The sequence below is a fragment of the Malus domestica genome, chromosome 09 (genome assembly GCF_042453785.1).
Source record: "Malus domestica chromosome 09, GDT2T_hap1".
NCBI classification, from domain to species: Eukaryota; Viridiplantae; Streptophyta; class Magnoliopsida; order Rosales; family Rosaceae; genus Malus; species Malus domestica.
The window spans coordinates 2950057-2973442 of NC_091669.1; the positions used below are offsets into that span (position 1 = coordinate 2950057).

The 23386-nt window shown below is 38.6% G+C and overlaps 1 protein-coding gene, 1 long non-coding RNA gene and 1 pseudogene across 4 annotated transcripts; 2 read left to right on the forward strand and 1 right to left on the reverse strand.

Annotated features, from left to right (window-relative positions):
* Positions 1-4629: 4629 nt before the first annotated feature.
* LOC103411187 (uncharacterized) lies at positions 4630-5898 on the forward strand. 3 transcript variants are annotated; one of them, XM_070805389.1, is made up of 3 exons: positions 4630-4927; positions 5122-5212; positions 5315-5898. In XM_070805389.1, the coding sequence occupies exons 1-3, from the start codon at positions 4680-4682 to the stop codon at positions 5603-5605; spliced, it is 630 nt and encodes a 209-aa protein (XP_070661490.1). In that variant the 5' UTR covers positions 4630-4679; the 3' UTR covers positions 5606-5898. The 3 variants fall into 3 exon arrangements, with proteins under 3 accessions (XP_070661490.1, XP_008348057.4, XP_008348055.4); XM_008349835.4 differs by having other exon boundaries at positions 4636-4927; positions 5119-5212; XM_008349833.4 differs by having other exon boundaries at positions 4638-4927; positions 5119-5898.
* A 77-nt stretch (positions 5899-5975) lies between these two features.
* On the reverse strand, positions 5976-9029 carry LOC114819222 (protein CLP1 homolog; annotated as a pseudogene).
* A 385-nt stretch (positions 9030-9414) lies between these two features.
* On the forward strand, positions 9415-10471 carry LOC139188197 (uncharacterized). The gene is made up of 2 exons (XR_011571481.1): positions 9415-9552; positions 10190-10471. It is a non-coding gene; the product is annotated as an uncharacterized lncRNA (long non-coding RNA).
* Positions 10472-23386: the final 12915 nt, after the last annotated feature.

The window sequence follows — 23386 nt, forward strand, 5'->3', positions numbered from 1 at the left end:
ACCAATAATTTACAGAAAGTTTGGTTATTGCATCGTCGGTTAGGACATGCTTCATTTGGTTATTTGAGGCGTATGTTGCCTAGTTTATTTCATGAAATAAAAGAATCAGACTTACATTGTGAGGTATGTATTCTCGCGAAGAGTCATCGCGTTTCGTTTCCTCCTAGTATGCATAATAGATTGTTTCCTTTTGAACTTGTGCACTCTGATGTTTGGGGTCCCTCTCCTGTTAGTACTTTGTCTGGAATTAAATGGTTTGTTACCTTCGTTGATGATTGCACTCGTATGACTTGGATTTATGTGATGAAGAATAAAAGTGATATGGGTATGGTGTTTCGATCATTCTCTCAAATGGTTGCAACACAATATTCCTCTGTTATTAAGGTTCTTCGCTCTGATAATGGAGGTGAGTATATTGGTTCCGAGTTGTCCAACTTTCTTCGAGATCAAGGAATTCTACATGAGACTACTTGCCCTCATACCCCACAACAAAATGGGGTTGCTGAAAGAAAGAACCGTCATATCCTAGAAACTGCCCGTGCCTTGCTCATTGGTGCATCTGTACCTAAACAGTTCTGGCTTGAAGCTGTCACTTATGCCGTGTATGTGATTAACCGTATGCCATCCCGGGTTGTGGATTTTCGTACACCTCTCCAAATATTGACAGAATTTGTTCTAGTAGTGTCAACCAATACTCTCTATCCTCGTGTATTTGGGTGTGTAGCCTATGTTCATATTCATAAGATTCATCGTAATAAGCTCGATCCATGTGCTCACCGGTGTGTTTTTCTGGGATTTGCTCCTCAACAGAAAGGGTATAAGTGCTATCACCCTGAAACTCGTCATATGTATGTAACTATGGATGTTACCTTTTCCGAATCCGAGTTCTTTTATGCTTCGACTCCATCACCTTCCGATCACCCGGGGGAGAATATGAGTGGTGATCTTGGGTGGTTGGAAATATGTAGCTCAGGGGGAGTATTTATTGACAAAAAAAGTTGTGAAAGCTCTCGGCAAGACACTGCCGAGAATGTGAGTATCATTCAGCCAAGTAGCACTGAACCAGTTGAGTCTTCTAGGCAATGTGTTGCCGAGTATGATGCAGAGTGTCAGCAGGGAGTTGCCTAACCAGTTTCACCGTTCCAGCAACCATTAGCTACCGAACCTGCAACTCCCTCTCTCTCAAGCTCAATAGTGCCACCCAATATGTCTTCTCTGAATATTCCTAAGGTAAGTACTACTGATACTCATGTAACTAATCCAGATAATGTTATGAATACATATAAGTTGTCGCCAAGGCAAAATCGTGGTGTTCCTCCTGACAGGTTTTCTCTCGAAGGAAAAGTGAAGTATCCAATAGCTAATTATATGTCATGCTCAAACCTTGCACCAGAACGTCAAGCCTGGGTAAACAATGTGGAAGCAATCCAAGCACCAACCCGAGTTGAGGAGGCCTTGAAGGATCCTAAATGGGCTACTGCGATGGATGAGGAAATGATGGCATTACATAAGAATGATACATGGGAGGTAACAGAGCTACCTAAAGGAAAGAAACCAGTTGGGTGTAGATGGGTCTTTACGATCAAATACAAGGCAGACGGATCGGTAGACAGGTATAAAGCAAGGTTAGTAGCAAAAGGTTATACTCAAACTTATGGTGTTGATTATCAAGAAACATTTTCTCCAGTAGCGAAGATGAATACAGTACGAGTTCTGATTTCTTTAGCTGCAAATTTGAATTGGCCACTAAAACAGTTTGATGTGAAAAATGCTTTTCTTTATGGGCACTTGGAAGAAGAAGTATATATGGATTTTCCTCCGGGGTACGATGCCGGAGGGAAAACCGGAGTATGTAGGTTACGAAAGGCACTCTATGGACTTAAGCAATCGCCTCGTGCGTGGTTTGGTAGATTTACCCAAGTTATGAGGCGGATTGGGTATTATCAAAGTCACTCAAATCATACATTATTTGTGAAACGAGGAAGTGGTAAAGTGACAGCCTTAATTATTTATGTGGATGACATGATAATAACAGGTGATGATTCGGAAGAGATGATGAAGCTAGAACAAAACCTTGCCACCGAGTTCGAGATGAAGAATTTGGGAGATTTGAAATATTTTCTTGGCGTGGAAGTTGCTCGGTCATCTAGAGGTATTTTCTTGTCTCAACGTAAATATGTTCTGGATTTATTGAAGGAAACAAGGATGCTTGGGTGTAAACCCGTGGATACTCCCATTGTGGAGAAACATTACTTGGGAATTTATCCGGATCAAGAACCAGTGGATAAAGGTAGATATCAGAGACTGGTAGGAAGACTAATTTATTTAGCTCATACCCGTCCAGATATAGCCTATGTAGTAAGTGTGGTGAGTCAGTTTATGCACTCGCCTAGTGTGGATCATATGGCAGCTGTTATGCGGATTTTAGCTTATTTGAAGTCGGCTCCAGGAAAAGGAATTTTGTATAAAAATTCTGGTCATCTGAGGATTGAAGGATTTACTGATGCTGATTGGGCAGGTGATGTAACTGATAGATGCTCTACTTCTGGATACTTTACGTTTGTTGGAGGAAATCTAGTTACTTGGAGGAGCAAGAAGCAAAACGTGGTGTCAAGATCGTCAGCTGAGGCCGAATTCAGAGGTATGGCACATGGAATATGTGAAGTCCTTTGGTTACGTAAGTTACTTGATGGTCTAGGTTTCAAAGCAAAAGAGGCGACAAGTTTGTATTGTGATAATAAATCCGCACGGGAGATTGCAGAGAATCCGGTACAACATGACAGAACAAAGCATGTGGAGGTTGATCGTCATTTTATTAAGGAGAAGCTGGAGAAGAAAATTGTTTCGATACCGTTTGTGAACTCGGAAGAGCAACTTGCGGATATCCTCACACATGCCGTGTGTAGTAGATCTTTTGGTGACTCACTTGTCAAGTTGGGCATGTGTGATATCTATGCTCCAACTTGAGGGGGAGTGTTAACGTGAGTGGTATTAAAAAGGGTATGTAATTATATTGTAAATATTAGAATCCTTTATTAGGAAGGTTAGTTGTATGTCTTTTATTGTTTCCTTATAGAACAAGGATTGTATCTTGTATATATTGTCTATTATGCAATACAATGAAAATTAAGCCGTAAAATTCTATTAATACGACAACAGATTAGAATATTATTGTCGTATTTTTGCATCCTAAATTTGTTATGCAAGTCTTGTTTGTCGTATTTTAGATTATACTAGAATTTAGAGAGGCGTGCCAAAGCCTGAATTACTAGAGCTTGGCAACCACAATTTTTTTTGTTTTTGTTTTCTGTACAAGATATTTAAACGAAGGACTAAGGGATGGAGGAATAAATTGGTTACGAACTACTAAGTGGCATTTAGGTATTGTTCAACTGTGATATAACCTATAAGTTAAGGTAGCCCTTGCAATATGAGCTCTTTCAATTTATCCCAGGCATAAAAAGGTGCTGCAGCTGCAGCTGCACTTCCACAAAATCCTTTCAAGTATTGGTACGACTAAGTTGCAACTCTCACAAAACAAACCGTTCAAAAATGGCACTACTTTAGCAAATTATACTGTAGCAACATAATTTTTGAGATTTAATAAAGTAGAGTTTGCTACAGTAGAATTTGCTAAGGTAGTGCCATTTTTGCGATTGAATCCTTCATGCCAAGTAGATTTAATAGAGTAGAGTTTGCTACAGTAGAATTTGCTAAAGTAGTGCCATTAAATCTACTGTAGCAACGGAAATTTTTGGGATTTAATAAAGTAGAGTTTGCTACAGTAGAATTTGCTCAAGTAGTGCCATTTTTGAACGGTTTGTTTTGTGAGAGTTGCAACTTAGTCGTACCAATACGTGAAAGGATTTTGTGGAAGTGCAAATTGAAAGGAAAAAAAAATCAACAATCTGAATTTGCAAGGAGCTCAATGATATTTCGCTTTGGTCATCTACATTTAGCAATTGTAAAAATCAACAATCTACTTTTTCACGAGCGGGAAAAACTCATTGAGGCATTTCAATCTCCACCTAATTACTATCGCGTGTTTTCTTTAATGCTAAAAATTAAACTTAGAATGTGTCATATGAAATACAGACCTAAAATTTGTCCAACTATTGAGCCACTCCATGATGGTTCATCTTCTCGAATTTAAAATCATTAACATTTTTTTCCACCGCCATGCCAAAAGGCCAAACACATTGTGCTTGCGGTTGAGGCTGTTAAATAGCGTAGGATTAACATGGAGTGCGCGGTCTTCTCGTTGGAAAATCCATATGTGTATTGACACATATTGCAATGTGCTTGCCTACAGTGTATAATCCATATTGCAATGTGTATAATCATTGCAATATGTAGAATGAGAGCGAGTAAGAAAATAATCATTGCAATATTTTGTCCATTCTAAAAAACAAAATGGAGAATGGATTAAAGCCATCCGACATTGATTTTTAGAGAATGACATAGATTTAGGGTTAGAATGAATATTGAGGGTTAGTTGATCTGATTTAGGGTTATTGATTTTTAGAGAATAATCATTGCAATATTTAGGGTTATAGATCAAAGCAGATCAGGGATACAAGCCGCATATGAACTTTAGTCTTTAGTCCTACTTTTTTTTTTTGTTTCTTGGACGGACGCTGACGGATCCGGACGGACGCTGACGGATCCTAAGTGGACAGATGTTTTTGTTTCTTGGAAGGACGCTGACGGATCCTAAATGTCAAGAGTCCCATGTGCTACACATCGAATTTGTGTCCATGTTAATCCTACGGCTATTTAACAGCCTCAACCGCCATGCCAAAAGGCCAACCACAATCCTCTCTCACTCCTCCCTCCCTCCCCCAACTCTGCAGCGTTCCTCTTCCGCCATGCCAAGAACCCACATCCCCGTTATGAACGTCGGAACTTCTCCACCAATCTCAGCTGGGTTAGTACATTTTCTTTAGTTATCATCTTTTAGTTGTTTAATTTTTTGAATCCATTCTTCTCTGAAACTCTTTCATTCACGCACGTCGTCGGGGAAAGTCTACTCATATGAAGAATGTTGCATCTACTCTTTCGTTGGAAGCTGATTGTAAAGCATCTACTTTCTGTGTTGTTTATAAATTTATAATACAGCAGCACTATGGAGGAGGGTGGTCGGTACAAATCTCCACCGGCAGCACACAAATGTATATTCCATCTCCTCAACAGCTTAGGAGTTCTCCTCCAGGTGAAGCATGCGACCGGAAATTTACCATCTCCATTTGTCACAGACCACAACACTGTTGTGATGTTGATTGCTGATTTACTCACTTACGCGGGTACATTGCAGACTGCCAACATTCTACAAGCTTCCAACAATACAAATATATACGAACTGATGAACAACACCAGCCTCTTGTGTGGAACTCTTGCGTTGGTTCTACTGGTGCTCCTCCTCGTTCCAGCTTTCGGGTGGTTTACTCTTGCATGTTGGGCCTTATATTTTTTGATAATTGGGACCAAGTCCTACCAAACGCTAAGAACACTGTGTGCTGACGCTGTTCCTTATGTCCGTGACAAAATGAAGGAGCTGATGAGGAGGTTGAACGGTAGCGAAGAACCCCAGAACGAGGGAGTTTGAATACTCCCACTGATCAAGATTTCTGCCCCTGTTTCTCTTCACTTTTGGGGTTTACGACTCATTCGCTTTGAACTCGTTGAAATTATTGGCTTGTGTGTGCTTCTGTTATGAATTGCGTTTGGGTGCTTTGGGTTTTGTTTGTATTGCATATTGGTTGTTGGGCAGTGGTTTGAATTGGAGTTGGAATTCGTTCTGGAACGTACGAAGGTTATATTTTTGTCGGTGGCTTTTGGGTTTTTGAGTAAGGCTGTGTTTGTTATGGATTTGGGATTCTAATTTTGCAGTGTTCAGGAGCTTATGGTGCACTCTTTTTCTTTCCTTTTTGATAACCTGAAAACTATATACTTAGGCTTTCCATTAGTTAAGCAGATTGGACAAAGCTGCATTCTAATTGAAAAAAAAAAAAAAAATAAATCAGCAATCTGAATTTGCAAAGAGCTCAAACTAATTTTACGCCTAGATAGCTCACATCTTGCACTCCTTACATAAGCCAGAAACGTACATCCACCGGAAAGCAATACTACTGGGGTTTTCGGGTCATCGACTTCATGTTTCAAGCCATGTCACGGTTCCTGCAATCAAATACTTGCTTGGAAGCTCCCCCACCGATGGTGCAAGGTACGTAATTGTCTTCCTGTAACGCCGCATATTGGGTTAGAACAACGAAAACCAGAATACAAGAAGTGTTTCTAGCAAGTTGTTCACTATACAAACCTCTGAATGTCGACGTGTGTGACAAAGACAAACCCAGCAACATTACTGCAAAACAAACCAAAAAAGTAAATTTTTAAGACTACAGACCACGAATGCTCTGAAATACAAAATGTCACCGTCAAATTCACATCCCTATCTCCAGAGACGGAAAAGCAAGCAAGAAATACCACAATACTACTATGTATTTTCATTCTTGTGACGGTGAGGGGGTAAAACCATCTACTTTCCTATGTGAAGTTCAAATGAAAGTGAACGAGACTGATCAATGTCATATACTTTAGTGATTCATTATCTATTTCTCTATCAGATAGATCGGTATAAGTTACCTAGAAATAATTTGATCAGGCTCCTTGGCAAATGAAACAGCAAGAACGGTATGCAGCAAATCCCGGTTAATATTCACAGGCGCCATTCTTGTAGGGTCTGCAGCAGGCTCTGCACCAATTGGCAAAGCCGAACGTGGGGCCTGTGGCCCGCCACCAATCCGAAAGACAGAAAACTCACTAAAATTCGCGATATTAGAATGTGGGCTGAGATCATTTGCAAGGCCATAGAAATACTCCTGTTAGAAATATCAGTGCACGAGTCTTTTCTTCAGGAAGAACAAATAACAAGGATTAAATGGCAACATATTGATGCTTACCCTTATCCTATGACTCCTGGATTTTTGACGGAATTTGGCATTCCTGGATACAACACCCCCAGATTTTCGAAGTTTTACAACGTCCACACCGGGCTTGTTCTTTAGTACATTTCTGATCATGCTCCAAAGTTTTTCCTGAGAATTTAAAAGAAATATATGTACTGTCATCGGAGCCTATATATACAACCATTTTATTAAAACATCAAAATGTTTTGCAAACAAGGATGCATTATGCTAACCAAGATGAACTTTGTAACAGAGTCGAGCAACAATAGCAAAGAGGGGGGAAAAGGAAGAAATGCTTGCAGAATCCAGCAACGTAAAATCATAATAAGAAAAAAAAAACTCAAACTAGAGGGATGTACCTGGCCCAGAACTAAGACAACGTTGGCATTGAATGTATCAATTGCATGAAGAAGCAACTGCAAGAAAATCAAACACGAATTTCAAATGTATGACATTAAAACAACCATTTCAATAGTAAGTCAGCAGCCATCCCTGAAGTGCAAGCAGCCTAAAAATTACCTCGTAGCCTTGACCTTCTATCCATCCCATGGTATTGATCACCATTCCAGAAGCTCGAGATTCAGCATTCCCAGAAAGTTGTCTTTCTACCACTTGAGCAAGCTCCTTCACAAGCACTTTGTATAAATCTACATTATTACTGGATAAAAAATGGATCTTTAAGGATTCATGACTTCCACTAAATTAGCATGACAAGAAATTTACTTATATGTTAGTATCAGATATTAACAAATGATGTGAAATGATAGGTCCATATGAAGATGCTATAAATCAATTACCTAGGAGTTGTGTGCCCATAGAAATAAACGAGAGGTATATCAAGAGGAATTCCTTCAACCGGATCAATAGGCATTTCAATAGGAGTAGCGGCAATACATCCCGGAATTGTTATAGCTCCTTGTCCAATATCCAAGTCGACGAAAGTAGGTTTCCATCCCTTCTTAGCTGCCCAACTAAGAAGCATTTTCGACAAGGTACTTTTCCCAGAATCTGTTGGTCCCACAACAATCACCCTAGGGCCCTAACCACAAAGAAGCTTATAAGCCATAGACAGAGAGTCACTTGGAAAGGATTACAACAATCCTAGGTAATATGCACCAAAAATGGACTTGCATTACTACACAGTAGATGCACTTGCGCCACAAGCTTATCTCAATCATTCCTAAAAATTTACAGAGCTGGCAATGGAGGATCAAACACTTTTGTTCACTAAAGAATGACACTAATTAAAACACATTGAAAAATTTGCACTAATTTTCCCCAACATAGAAGTGAGCAAGTGTCAAGTAGTACCTGAGAATTGGGGTCATCGGGCGGCAAGGGTTTGGCGCGGTGTCTCCGTTCTTCCAGTACGGCGTGCACATTCACATAGCTGATATTTGGAGTCTGAAAAATCAAACATTTGAATCAGACACCATTCACATTCTCATTAGTGACAAGCATATGACATACCTCATCAGCCGTGTACTCGGTTTCCGTACTGCCCTCCATCTCAATTGTTGCTCCGTTCCAAGTAAAAACCTTCAACAACCAAAACCCACAACAGAAATGCAATTCAAAATCTTTAACAATCAAAACCCACAACGCAAATTCTATTAAAAAGATGTAAACTTGGGAAAAGAACTAGGGGAAGAAGAAGGCTTACAGCAAATTTGACTGGGCGGGAAGGTGAGCCAGAAATCAGGGGGGAGCTCGGTGCCGGCGGTGCCGCTGAGCAGGCGGAGCTTGAGAGGGGCGTCGTAGCCGACTTCGATTCTGAGCTCGCTCTCTCGGTCCAGTTTCACCTGCCTTGGTCCGCCGCCGTGCGCCATCTTCTTCTGCTAGCTTGGCTCTCGGTGCTCCAATTGGGGTTTTATGCAGGACAGAGTACAAAACTGGCGCTTCGGATTCAATTGGGATTCCGAGGGGTTTTAAAAGGGTGTTCATTTGGGATTTCAATGAGTAAAAGAGTGTAATAAGACACCGGAGGAATTCCGTTGGGAATTTTAAGAGTGAACTCTATTGGGAAGATATCCTTTCGAATCTCTTTCACTGAAGCCCCAAATCAAGTGATATGTCTCCTTGAAATTTAATTCAACGATTAAAAGTAAAGAAAAACTAATAAAAAGGACTTCAAAACTTTGAATTTTAACAAAAAAATCCAGTACTAAGTTTATTTAATGGTTAAGACAAAATCCAACATCAAACTAACCCAATAAGACTAGCCCAAGAAATGAGTTTCCAGTTTTACCCCTAACAGCAACTCTGTCCCGTTTAATCCTCTCTCCCTTTCTCGATCTCTCCAGACTCCACCTAATCTCTGCTTGTCGATCTCCGGGTCTCAACTTTCCGCCTAATCTCGATTTCTCTTTTGCACAGAAACAATTCCTCCGCTTTTGTAATCGAATTGATCTCTGTACCTCTCTTTCGATCTCTCCACCTTATCTCTGTTTTCATTTTCAATTCCATTCGAATTTACAATTTTTCAAATCACCATATTAGGAGTCTTTGAGGATGAAGGAATTTAAGGCTATTGGGTTCTGGGCATCCGCAGCATGAGCATTCGCAGCATTGGTGGTACTGCTAGGTACAGACACTTCTCCATGACATTTCTTAACAAATTTCTCCAATATTACAGTTTCCCTTAATTTCTTCATACATTTTAAAGTTCTAATCAATCTTTTTCGACCTTTAACATTCCCTAATACAATTGTTAATAAGTAAGTTCCATGTCTGCAAATAAAATAAAAAAACACATTTTTTACTTGTTATCTTTATATTTTGAAATTTCTCCAGCAATCCGTCATGATCTACCAAATATATTAGTTATTAGACATGTAATATGCAGATGTACCCCTTTGTGTTTGTATGCATAATTTTTTTTTAAATTATTTATATTGCTATGTGGAAATTGCATATTTTTTGTTATTGCTCCGTTGAATACGAAGTCAGTGCTTGGAAACAAAAACGCCAAAGCAAATTAAAGAAGAAACTTAAACAAGATTAATGATTGACAGCTCAATGGAGCATTTTAGGTACTTCATAGTAAAACCTATGTAGGAAATGTGGATAAATCGCCCCGAATTATGAAGGACCCAGAGTTCTCTGCAATTGTCTTGCTTAAAGAGAATTTCATGAATTTGAATATCAAAATAAAAGTTGTTTTCTAGGAATGATGATTTATGGTTTTTAGTTTGGTATTAGCATTTGTTGTTTGGACACAGGTACTGTTTTTGTGTGTTAGGTAGTGTATAATAACTTAAAGAAGGATAAAAATGGCTACTGGAAGTGGTTTGCTGGGAACCTGGCATCAGGCGGTGCTGCTAGTGCTTCATCTCTTCTTTTTGTATATTCTCTGGACTATGCAAGAACACGTTTGGCAAGTGATGCCAAGGCTGCCAAGAAGGGTGGTTGAAAGGTAGTTTAATGGTTTAGTTATGTTGGAATTATCATGTATCGTGGACTTTACTTTGGAATGTACGATTCTCTAAAACCTGTGGTTTTAACTGGTGGCCTGCATGATAGCTTCTTCGCTAGCTTCTTGTTTTCTTGTTGGGATGGGGAATTACGATTTGTGCTAGATTAGCTTCTTACCCCATTGACACAGTGCGTCACGGATGATGATGACCTAAGGAGCAGCAGTTAAATATGGTAGCTCTTTGGATGCATTTAAGCAAATTATAAAAAAAACGAGGGTGCTAAGTCGCTGTTTAATGGTGCTAGAGCAAACATATTCCGTGCTGTTGCAAATGCCAGTGTGCTTGCTGGCTATGACAAGTTGCAAGTCATACTTATTGGCAAGAAGTATGGGTCTGGCGGCAGTGGTTAATGATGCTATGTTGACAAAATCATTAGTTATTGTGTAAGCACCAACTCTAGTTGAAGAATTTGGATAAAGGAAGCTTGCTTTTTATGTTTCCAAATGTTTGTATGGATCTGTTATTAGAAAGTCATAGTTACAGGGATGAAGAATTTAAAGTTTTGTGTGCTTGTTATCTGATTGACCTCTGAATGGAAGTGCTTTTACGTTTTTAAACGTTCCTTTGCTGAGAAAAAAAAAAACTATTAAGGGTAGACGGATATCACTGCAGTCATTATCGGAACGTAGATTTCTAAAGGAAAAACTAGAAGAGTCTGATCTGTTGAGAAACGACCAATGCTTTGATAAGTACTAATTTTCTTTTGTAAAATTTGATCTGCCCACTATTTGATAAGTACTAATTTTCTTAATACAATCTAATTAACATTTCAGGTTGTTCTGATTGTAATTAATTATGTTAATTTTGGAGTTTTCATGTGTTAATTACAATCAAATTGGGGTTCACAAAATAAATCATGTTAATTTGATTGTAATTAATTATGTTAATTTAAGGGTTTACAAAATAAACACTGTTTTTGGAATAATATTTATGAAACTGAATCAAAATAACCCACATTATTTTTGGAACTATAGTAAAATTACCCACACTATTTATAAAACTGAATCGAAATAATCCACACTATTTATAAAACTAAAACAAAATAACTTACACTATTTATGCAACTATAACAAAATAACCCACACTATTTATCAAACTAAACTAAAATAACTCACACTATTTCTGGAACTATAACAAAATAACCTACACTATTTATGAAACTGAACCAAAATAACTCACATTATTTATGAAACTGAACCAAACCACACTATTTCTGAAATTGAACCAAAATTGCCCACATTATTTATGAAACTATATCATGATAACCCGCACTATGTATGAAACTGAACTAAAATAATTCACACTATTTTTGGAACTATAGCAAGATTACCCATACTATTTATGAAACTAAACTGAAATAACTCACACTATTTCTGGAACTATAGCAAAATTACTCACACTATTTATGAAACTAAACGAAAATAACTCACACTATTTCTAAAACTATAGAAAGATAACCCACACTATTTATGAAACTAAACCAAAATAACCCACACTTTTTTCTAAAATTATAGCAAGATAACCCACACTATTTATGAAACTAAACCAAAATAACCCACACTATTTATGAAACTATAGCAAGATAACCCACACTATTTATGAAACTGAACCAAAATAACTCACGCTATTCCTGGAACTATAGCAAAATAACTCACGCTATTTATGAAACTAAACCAAAATAACTCACACTATTTCTGAGACTATAGCAAAACAACCCACATTATTTATGAAACTGAATCAAAATAACTCACACTATTTCTGAAATTATAACAAAGTAACCCCCACTATTTATGAAACTGAACAAAAATAACTCACAATATTTCTGAAACTATAGGAAAATAACACATACTATTTATAAAATTGAACAAAAATAACTCACTTTTTTTTTTAATTTTATATAATACAATCAATTCCAAAACAAACTTTGAATTGAGAAAGTTATTGAACTAGGTATAAGAGTAATCATAAAAAATTACCAACAGCGGTGAAACCTCTGCAACCATATTCACTTCTTGAGGAATTTGGTGAAGAAGATGCCAAATGTCTTGTATGATTGAAGCAAATCTCTAAGGAATTTGAACATGTTTCTTTATGGCCTGAATAATGATCTTGTAATCTCCTTCGATATTAAAATTGAAAAATGCATACGTACCGTCCAACTGCATGACAGAAGAATAATTTAATCAACCAAAACGAAATCACCTAGCAATAATAGTGTGACCGTTTAAATTTCTAATTAGGAAACCCCAAGCAGCCTCACCATTAAAATTAGTTTTGACAGTAACATCAAAACCAACAAACAATAAAGATTTTTTCCAGCAAAGGGAAAAAAACATTAATGACTTTCTAAAATAATAAAGGAGAAACATTGTTCCATATTGAACAATTCGAAAAATGAAATCAGTTTGATTTTACTTCCTTTTTTCCTTCACCCACGTTGGGTTTTACTTACCTTTCAAGAGGAAGGGTGAGACGACAAGAAAAACACAAGAAAGAAAAAAAGAAAAAAAAACCAGAAGAGAGACGGCAACCAAAAAATGAAAAAAAAAACTGAAAGAGAAGGAATTGGCTAACAGAATGGCATACTTGTAAATAAAGGGAAGTTTATTTCTAACAGAAAGGGCTGATAGAATAGGATTTCTGTTAGGGGCAAGGGTGGAAAAATAATTTATTTCGTTTTGGGCTTTTAATTCAGCCCATATGTGTTAAATGTTTATGTGGCCTCATATAAATTAGTTTTGTCCTTATGATTAAATGTGAAGCCCTTTTGATTAAATAATAGTATAGGATGATTTTTTGTTAAATAAAACTTAGCCCAACCCCTTTTCATTAAAGCTTCCTACAAATAATCTCCTTTCAAAGTTATAATAATTTTAGCTGTTGGATCAAATTTTAATAACCCAGATCACTTGATTTGGTGGCTTTGATGGAAAAAATCCGGAGAATATCTCTTCCGAACTCTATTTAATGGGAGTACTCTGATCCACCAACTACCTTATTCATTATTTCTTTTTGTCGAACTACTTTATTTATTATTCTTTTTTATAAAAAAAAATTAGAGGACGAGCTGGTAGTTTCGTCACGACAGTCTATTTTATTAGAGGTCGATAACACTCATAGAGGCAATTTCAGCCTTTCTTTAGTCATCATCGTGTGATTCACCAATGTCAGAAATTAAACACATAACGTGATGTGTGGAATAGAGGTATGGAGTTTGTCCCTGACTACGGGTCACCTCGTGGTGTTTACTTATTTATTATTATTATTGAAATTTCATGATATACATACAGTGGATAGATACAAATCTTATAATTTAAACTCGTTAGCATGTGTTTTTTCTCACAACTTTTAAGTGGTGGTAATGTTCACCACTTTATTTATTATTGTCAAATAAGTTTAAATTTTAAAATTTGTGTCCATCTTACACAAATCTCGAAATTTAAACGTATAAAAGGTAAATTTAATCGTAAGCATCACCATCACTTAATGATGATGAGTGGTTGGCCTGTCTCTACAAAAACTTGATATGACACGAACTATTATATTGTCTTGTAATTCTAGGCACCTTCGCAGATGGACTCACGAAACAGTCCATGGGACCATGACTTTGTAGGCTCCTTCATGTTCTCTTTCGAAGAAAGTCGAAGGGCAATTGCCACTTTACCTTTCCAAGTCCTCGGCACTTTGTGACAACTTCATGGTAAATTCTACGCACCTTCCATACAAGGGTTCGCTTAAATAACCACAACCCCCCAAATCAAACCTCACTCGATCGAAAGCTCGAACCCAAAAACTTGCACAGAATTGCAAATATGTTGCCAACCGATGCTCCCCAAAAACCCCAACAAATTACTCAAAGACCGGACTTCATCGGCCACTTTGCTTACTTCAACCTCACAATCTGCTACCTCACCACAATGTACCGGGCGTACCGGTCCGGCGACTACCCGGTCCTCGCTTTCGTCGTGTTTTCTACGTGGCCTACTGGGGTTTGGACAAGTGTCAGCAGGTGTACAGCCGGCTGCCACGTGGCGATAAGTCGGTGAAGAATGACACTACTTGAAACATGTAGAAAGGTTTGCATTTATTATCTGCTCCAAACAGACAAGTGAACAAGTACACTTTTATTCACAGAGGATGACACTAATTAAAACACAGAAAATTTTGCACCAACTTTCCCCAACATACAAGCGAACAACAAGTACCTGAGAATCGGGGTCATCGGGCAGCAAGGGTTTAGCGCGGTGTCTCCGTTCTGAAAGTTGGGGTCTGAAAAATCAGACATTGGAATCAGACACCATTCACATTCTCATTAGTGACAGATGTCCAAAGCAGATAACAAGCATATGAAATATAGCAAATGAGTTTGGGTTGTGGGCAGATATTCTAACGGTTGATGACACATGTCAATATCATTAACTAATATGGAAGAATTGAAAATTAGGAACTCCTGATATCATTAGAGTAATGTTCCAGAGATCATTTTCCCATTCATTAACTTTCTGTGTTGTTTATAATACAGCAGCCCTATGGAGGAGGGTGGTCGGTACAAATCTCCACCGGCAGCACACAAATGTATATTCCATCTCGTACCAATAATTTACAGAAAGTTTGGTTATTGCATCGTCGGTTAGGACATGCTTCATTTGGTTATTTGAGGCGTATGTTGCCTAGTTTATTTCATGAAATAAAAGAATCAGACTTACATTGTGAGGTATGTATTCTCGCGAAGAGTCATCGCGTTTCGTTTCCTCCTAGTATGCATAATAGATTGTTTCCTTTTGAACTTGTGCACTCTGATGTTTGGGGTCCCTCTCCTGTTAGTACTTTGTCTGGAATTAAATGGTTTGTTACCTTCGTTGATGATTGCACTCGTATGACTTGGATTTATGTGATGAAGAATAAAAGTGATATGGGTATGGTGTTTCGATCATTCTCTCAAATGGTTGCAACACAATATTCCTCTGTTATTAAGGTTCTTCGCTCTGATAATGGAGGTGAGTATATTGGTTCCGAGTTGTCCAACTTTCTTCGAGATCAAGGAATTCTACATGAGACTACTTGCCCTCATACCCCACAACAAAATGGGGTTGCTGAAAGAAAGAACCGTCATATCCTAGAAACTGCCCGTGCCTTGCTCATTGGTGCATCTGTACCTAAACAGTTCTGGCTTGAAGCTGTCACTTATGCCGTGTATGTGATTAACCGTATGCCATCCCGGGTTGTGGATTTTCGTACACCTCTCCAAATATTGACAGAATTTGTTCTAGTAGTGTCAACCAATACTCTCTATCCTCGTGTATTTGGGTGTGTAGCCTATGTTCATATTCATAAGATTCATCGTAATAAGCTCGATCCATGTGCTCACCGGTGTGTTTTTCTGGGATTTGCTCCTCAACAGAAAGGGTATAAGTGCTATCACCCTGAAACTCGTCATATGTATGTAACTATGGATGTTACCTTTTCCGAATCCGAGTTCTTTTATGCTTCGACTCCATCACCTTCCGATCACCCGGGGGAGAATATGAGTGGTGATCTTGGGTGGTTGGAAATATGTAGCTCAGGGGGAGTATTTATTGACAAAAAAAGTTGTGAAAGCTCTCGGCAAGACACTGCCGAGAATGTGAGTATCATTCAGCCAAGTAGCACTGAACCAGTTGAGTCTTCTAGGCAATGTGTTGCCGAGTATGATGCAGAGTGTCAGCAGGGAGTTGCCTAACCAGTTTCACCGTTCCAGCAACCATTAGCTACCGAACCTGCAACTCCCTCTCTCTCAAGCTCAATAGTGCCACCCAATATGTCTTCTCTGAATATTCCTAAGGTAAGTACTACTGATACTCATGTAACTAATCCAGATAATGTTATGAATACATATAAGTTGTCGCCAAGGCAAAATCGTGGTGTTCCTCCTGACAGGTTTTCTCTCGAAGGAAAAGTGAAGTATCCAATAGCTAATTATATGTCATGCTCAAACCTTGCACCAGAACGTCAAGCCTGGGTAAACAATGTGGAAGCAATCCAAGCACCAACCCGAGTTGAGGAGGCCTTGAAGGATCCTAAATGGGCTACTGCGATGGATGAGGAAATGATGGCATTACATAAGAATGATACATGGGAGGTAACAGAGCTACCTAAAGGAAAGAAACCAGTTGGGTGTAGATGGGTCTTTACGATCAAATACAAGGCAGACGGATCGGTAGACAGGTATAAAGCAAGGTTAGTAGCAAAAGGTTATACTCAAACTTATGGTGTTGATTATCAAGAAACATTTTCTCCAGTAGCGAAGATGAATACAGTACGAGTTCTGATTTCTTTAGCTGCAAATTTGAATTGGCCACTAAAACAGTTTGATGTGAAAAATGCTTTTCTTTATGGGCACTTGGAAGAAGAAGTATATATGGATTTTCCTCCGGGGTACGATGCCGGAGGGAAAACCGGAGTATGTAGGTTACGAAAGGCACTCTATGGACTTAAGCAATCGCCTCGTGCGTGGTTTGGTAGATTTACCCAAGTTATGAGGCGGATTGGGTATTATCAAAGTCACTCAAATCATACATTATTTGTGAAACGAGGAAGTGGTAAAGTGACAGCCTTAATTATTTATGTGGATGACATGATAATAACAGGTGATGATTCGGAAGAGATGATGAAGCTAGAACAAAACCTTGCCACCGAGTTCGAGATGAAGAATTTGGGAGATTTGAAATATTTTCTTGGCGTGGAAGTTGCTCGGTCATCTAGAGGTATTTTCTTGTCTCAACGTAAATATGTTCTGGATTTATTGAAGGAAACAAGGATGCTTGGGTGTAAACCCGTGGATACTCCCATTGTGGAGAAACATTACTTGGGAATTTATCCGGATCAAGAACCAGTGGATAAAGGTAGATATCAGAGACTGGTAGGAAGACTAATTTATTTAGCTCATACCCGTCCAGATATAGCCTATGTAGTAAGTGTGGTGAGTCAGTTTATGCACTCGCCTAGTGTGGATCATATGGCAGCTGTTATGCGGATTTTAGCTTATTTGAAGTCGGCTCCAGGAAAAGGAATTTTGTATAAAAATTCTGGTCATCTGAGGATTGAAGGATTTACTGATGCTGATTGGGCAGGTGATGTAACTGATAGATGCTCTACTTCTGGATACTTTACGTTTGTTGGAGGAAATCTAGTTACTTGGAGGAGCAAGAAGCAAAACGTGGTGTCAAGATCGTCAGCTGAGGCCGAATTCAGAGGTATGGCACATGGAATATGTGAAGTCCTTTGGTTACGTAAGTTACTTGATGGTCTAGGTTTCAAAGCAAAAGAGGCGACAAGTTTGTATTGTGATAATAAATCCGCACGGGAGATTGCAGAGAATCCGGTACAACATGACAGAACAAAGCATGTGGAGGTTGATCGTCATTTTATTAAGGAGAAGCTGGAGAAGAAAATTGTTTCGATACCGTTTGTGAACTCGGAAGAGCAACTTGCGGATATCCTCACACATGCCGTGTGTAGTAGATCTTTTGGTGACTCACTTGTCAAGTTGGGCATGTGTGATATCTATGCTCCAACTTGAGGGGGAGTGTTAACGTGAGTGGTATTAAAAAGGGTATGTAATTATATTGTAAATATTAGAATCCTTTATTAGGAAGGTTAGTTGTATGTCTTTTATTGTTTCCTTATAGAACAAGGATTGTATCTTGTATATATTGTCTATTATGCAATACAATGAAAATTAAGCCGTAAAATTCTATTAATACGACAACAGATTAGAATATTATTGTCGTATTTTTGCATCCTAAATTTGTTATGCAAGTCTTGTTTGTCGTATTTTAGATTATACTAGAATTTAGAGAGGCGTGCCAAAGCCTGAATTACTAGAGCTTGGCAACCACAATTTTTTTTGTTTTTGTTTTCTGTACAAGATATTTAAACGAAGGACTAAGGGATGGAGGAATAAATTGGTTACGAACTACTAAGTGGCATTTAGGTATTGTTCAACTGTGATATAACCTATAAGTTAAGGTAGCCCTTGCAATATGAGCTCTTTCAATTTATCCCAGGCATAAAAAGGTGCTGCAGCTGCAGCTGCACTTCCACAAAATCCTTTCAAGTATTGGTACGACTAAGTTGCAACTCTCACAAAACAAACCGTTCAAAAATGGCACTACTTTAGCAAATTATACTGTAGCAACATAATTTTTGAGATTTAATAAAGTAGAGTTTGCTACAGTAGAATTTGCTAAGGTAGTGCCATTTTTGCGATTGAATCCTTCATGCCAAGTAGATTTAATAGAGTAGAGTTTGCTACAGTAGAATTTGCTAAAGTAGTGCCATTAAATCTACTGTAGCAACGGAAATTTTTGGGATTTAATAAAGTAGAGTTTGCTACAGTAGAATTTGCTCAAGTAGTGCCATTTTTGAACGGTTTGTTTTGTGAGAGTTGCAACTTAGTCGTACCAATACGTGAAAGGATTTTGTGGAAGTGCAAATTGAAAGGAAAAAAAAATCAACAATCTGAATTTGCAAGGAGCTCAATGATATTTCGCTTTGGTCATCTACATTTAGCAATTGTAAAAATCAACAATCTACTTTTTCACGAGCGGGAAAAACTCATTGAGGCATTTCAATCTCCACCTAATTACTATCGCGTGTTTTCTTTAATGCTAAAAATTAAACTTAGAATGTGTCATATGAAATACAGACCTAAAATTTGTCCAACTATTGAGCCACTCCATGATGGTTCATCTTCTCGAATTTAAAATCATTAACATTTTTTTCCACCGCCATGCCAAAAGGCCAAACACATTGTGCTTGCGGTTGAGGCTGTTAAATAGCGTAGGATTAACATGGAGTGCGCGGTCTTCTCGTTGGAAAATCCATATGTGTATTGACACATATTGCAATGTGCTTGCCTACAGTGTATAATCCATATTGCAATGTGTATAATCATTGCAATATGTAGAATGAGAGCGAGTAAGAAAATAATCATTGCAATATTTTGTCCATTCTAAAAAACAAAATGGAGAATGGATTAAAGCCATCCGACATTGATTTTTAGAGAATGACATAGATTTAGGGTTAGAATGAATATTGAGGGTTAGTTGATCTGATTTAGGGTTATTGATTTTTAGAGAATAATCATTGCAATATTTAGGGTTATAGATCAAAGCAGATCAGGGATACAAGCCGCATATGAACTTTAGTCTTTAGTCCTACTTTTTTTTTTTGTTTCTTGGACGGACGCTGACGGATCCGGACGGACGCTGACGGATCCTAAGTGGACAGATGTTTTTGTTTCTTGGAAGGACGCTGACGGATCCTAAATGTCAAGAGTCCCATGTGCTACACATCGAATTTGTGTCCATGTTAATCCTACGGCTATTTAACAGCCTCAACCGCCATGCCAAAAGGCCAACCACAATCCTCTCTCACTCCTCCCTCCCTCCCCCAACTCTGCAGCGTTCCTCTTCCGCCATGCCAAGAACCCACATCCCCGTTATGAACGTCGGAACTTCTCCACCAATCTCAGCTGGGTTAGTACATTTTCTTTAGTTATCATCTTTTAGTTGTTTAATTTTTTGAATCCATTCTTCTCTGAAACTCTTTCATTCACGCACGTCGTCGGGGAAAGTCTACTCATATGAAGAATGTTGCATCTACTCTTTCGTTGGAAGCTGATTGTAAAGCATCTACTTTCTGTGTTGTTTATAAATTTATAATACAGCAGCACTATGGAGGAGGGTGGTCGGTACAAATCTCCACCGGCAGCACACAAATGTATATTCCATCTCCTCAACAGCTTAGGAGTTCTCCTCCAGGTGAAGCATGCGACCGGAAATTTACCGTCTCCATTTGTCACAGACCACAACACTGTTGTGATGTTGATTGCTGTTTTACTCACTTACATGGGGACATTGAAGACTGCCAACATTCTCCAAGCTTCCAACAATACAAATATATATGAACTGATGAACAACATCAGCCTCTTGTGTGGAACTCTTGCGTTGGTTCTACTGGTGCTCCTCCTCGTTCCAGCTTTCGGGTGGTTTATGTAAAGATGTATTAGGTGGTTCAGATTTAGACAAGTGTACGTAGATTAGGTTGCTAGGTAGTTAAAGTTTGTTAACTTACTTAGTGACTAAGATAGCCTTGTCTATATATATATGTAGATATTGTAACACAAAGAATTCATTCAATACATAACAAGATACAATCCATTTCTCTCTAAGATTGATATTCTCTCAAATCTCTATTTCTCTCTCAAGAATACATATGACAATCAAGAACTTCTTTGTATTTTGACATGGTATCCTCGCCGGTGATGACGACTTCTCGATCCTGATCTGTGTTTCTTTTTTTTGCTTCCGCATTCCTGATCGCTTTGCTCCGGTGTGCATTTCTGCTCTTGGTTTTCCTCTCTTTATAGCTCTGTGAGGTTGTGTATCTGCGCAGTTGCTTTCTTGCCGTCTCTGTCTCATTGTGCACGCCAAGTGTTTGATTAATTGCTTCTTCCACGATTTGTTTGCATTGATATCGTCTTCCAAGATATCTCCACAATTGCATTCCTTGTGAGTTGTTTGTTCGATTCGTCTCTCTGACTCCATAGATTTGTGATCGTTTTCTCCCGAATTCTCACATTCTTGCAAATATGGTGACTGCTGCACAATTACAGATTGTACAGTCTCCAATCACGAATCTCATTTCGAATGTCTCTAATTCTGTAACTGTGAAGCTTGATGACACAAATTATCTGGTATGGAATTATCAGATTCGATTGCTTCTTGAAAGTCATAGTATTTTTGACTTTGTTGCTGGATCTCGTCCTTGTCCTCCTCGGTTTATAGATGATTTGGATGTTGAAGGTGTGGAAACTGAGGAATTTCAGATTTGGAAAATGCATGATCGTGCTCTCATGCAATTGATCATTGCTACTCTCTCTCCCACAGCCATGTCTTGTATCATTGGATGTCTTACTTCTCATGACATGTGGACTACTTTGAAGGATCGGTTCTCCACCGTCACGAAAGCAAGTATTTTTCAGTTGAAAACTGAATTGCAGAATATCAAGAAAGGCTCTGATTCTGTCTCTCAATATCTTCAAAGGATCAAGGATGTCCGTGATCATCTCTCTGCTGCAGGAGTACTCTTTGAAGATGATGACATTGTCATCTTGGCACTTAAGGGCTTGCCTGCTGAGTATAATACTTTTCAAACAGTTATAAGGGGGAGAGACAATGTTATTTCACTCAAAGATTTCAGGTCTCAGCTATTAGCCGAGGAAGCTGTTGTTGAAAATACTTCTGTGAGTGATTCTTTTGTGTCTGCCATGATGGCAAATGATACCAAAGGCAAAGGAAAGGCTCTGATGTTGGGAGAAGGGTCTACTCAAACTCAATCAAAGCCATATAGTCCTACTGGTTCAATCAATGCTGGTTCTTATATTGGTGGTTCTTCTAATCACAATGGAGGGTACAGTTTTAACTATAGAGGCAGAGGAAGAGGTAGAAACTACTATCCTTCCACTCCCAGGTTTCAATCGGGGTTTTCCAATTCCAGTGCTGGAATACTTGGTCCAGGGAAGCCACATGTCTCTACATGTCCTGACCATGGTTATGATATTCCAACCTGCCAAATCTGTAACAAACGAGGTCATGTTGCTGTTGATTGCTTCCAGCGCCATTCTTCTTCTCCTAATCCACCTTCTAGGCCTCAGTGTCAAATTTGTTGGAAATTTGGCCATACTGCCTTACAGTGCTATCATCGCAATGATTTCTCACATCAAGGACGGGCTCCTTCTTCTACTCTATCTGCTATGCATACCACTTACCAACCATCAGCACCTTCGGACCAGTTTTGGGTGGCTGATACAGGAGCAACATCTCACATGACTTCTGATTTGGCATACCTGAATTTTGCTACTCCCTTCTCTGGCACAGATACCGTAACCACAGCCAGTGGTTCAAGTTTGAACATTTCTCATATTGGCTCTAGTACACTCCGAACACCTCAATATGCATTTGAATTACACAAAATTATGCATGTTCCTCATATATCTCAACATTTATTATCCATTTATAGACTTTGTAAGGATAACAAATGTCGATTTATATGTGATGAGTTTTATTACTGGATCCAGGACAAGGTCACAGGGAGAATTCTTCTCCAGGGACTATGTAGAGCTGGCTTATATCCCATTCCCTTCTCTTTTCCTCAACATCTCCTCAATAAAGCTCCTCAACCTTCTGCATCCAATACCACACATTCCTGTTTTCTTGGTCAACAAGTCAAAATAACGTTGTGGCACCACAGGCTCGGCCATCCTTCCAACATTGTGACTTCTGCAATGTTAAAACAATCCAATATCTCTGTGCCTGTTTCTCATGTGTCTTCTGTTTGTAAATCATGTTTAGAGGGCAAATTTTCTAAACTTCCTTTTGTTTTTCCTGCACATAAAACTGTAACTCCCTTGGAGGTGATACATAGTGATGTTTGGGGACCTTCTTCCACTGTTTCGGTTGAAGGTTACAAATACTATGTTACATTTGTGGATGAATGTACCAGGTTTACCTGGATCTTTTCAATGATTAATAAAAGTGAAGTGTTCCATATCTTTGCTCAGTTTTATCAGTTTTTGAAAACTCAATTTTCTGCTCCTCTCAAAGTTTTTCAAAGTGATGGAGGGGGTGAGTACTCTAGTCATCAATTTCAACATTTCTTACTTACCAAGGGTATAGTTCATAACAAATCATGCCCTTACACCCCTGAGCAAAATGGTCTTGCCGAGAGAAAGCATCGCCATATTTTAGAAACTGCCATCACTCTTCTCCAAAATGCTTCCATGCCCTCTAAGTATTGGTTTCATGCATGTGCTGCTTCTGTGTACCTTATTAATCGCATGCCATGTCAAACCTTGCACATGTTTTCACCCTATAAATGTCTTTTTGGTCAACCTCCTCA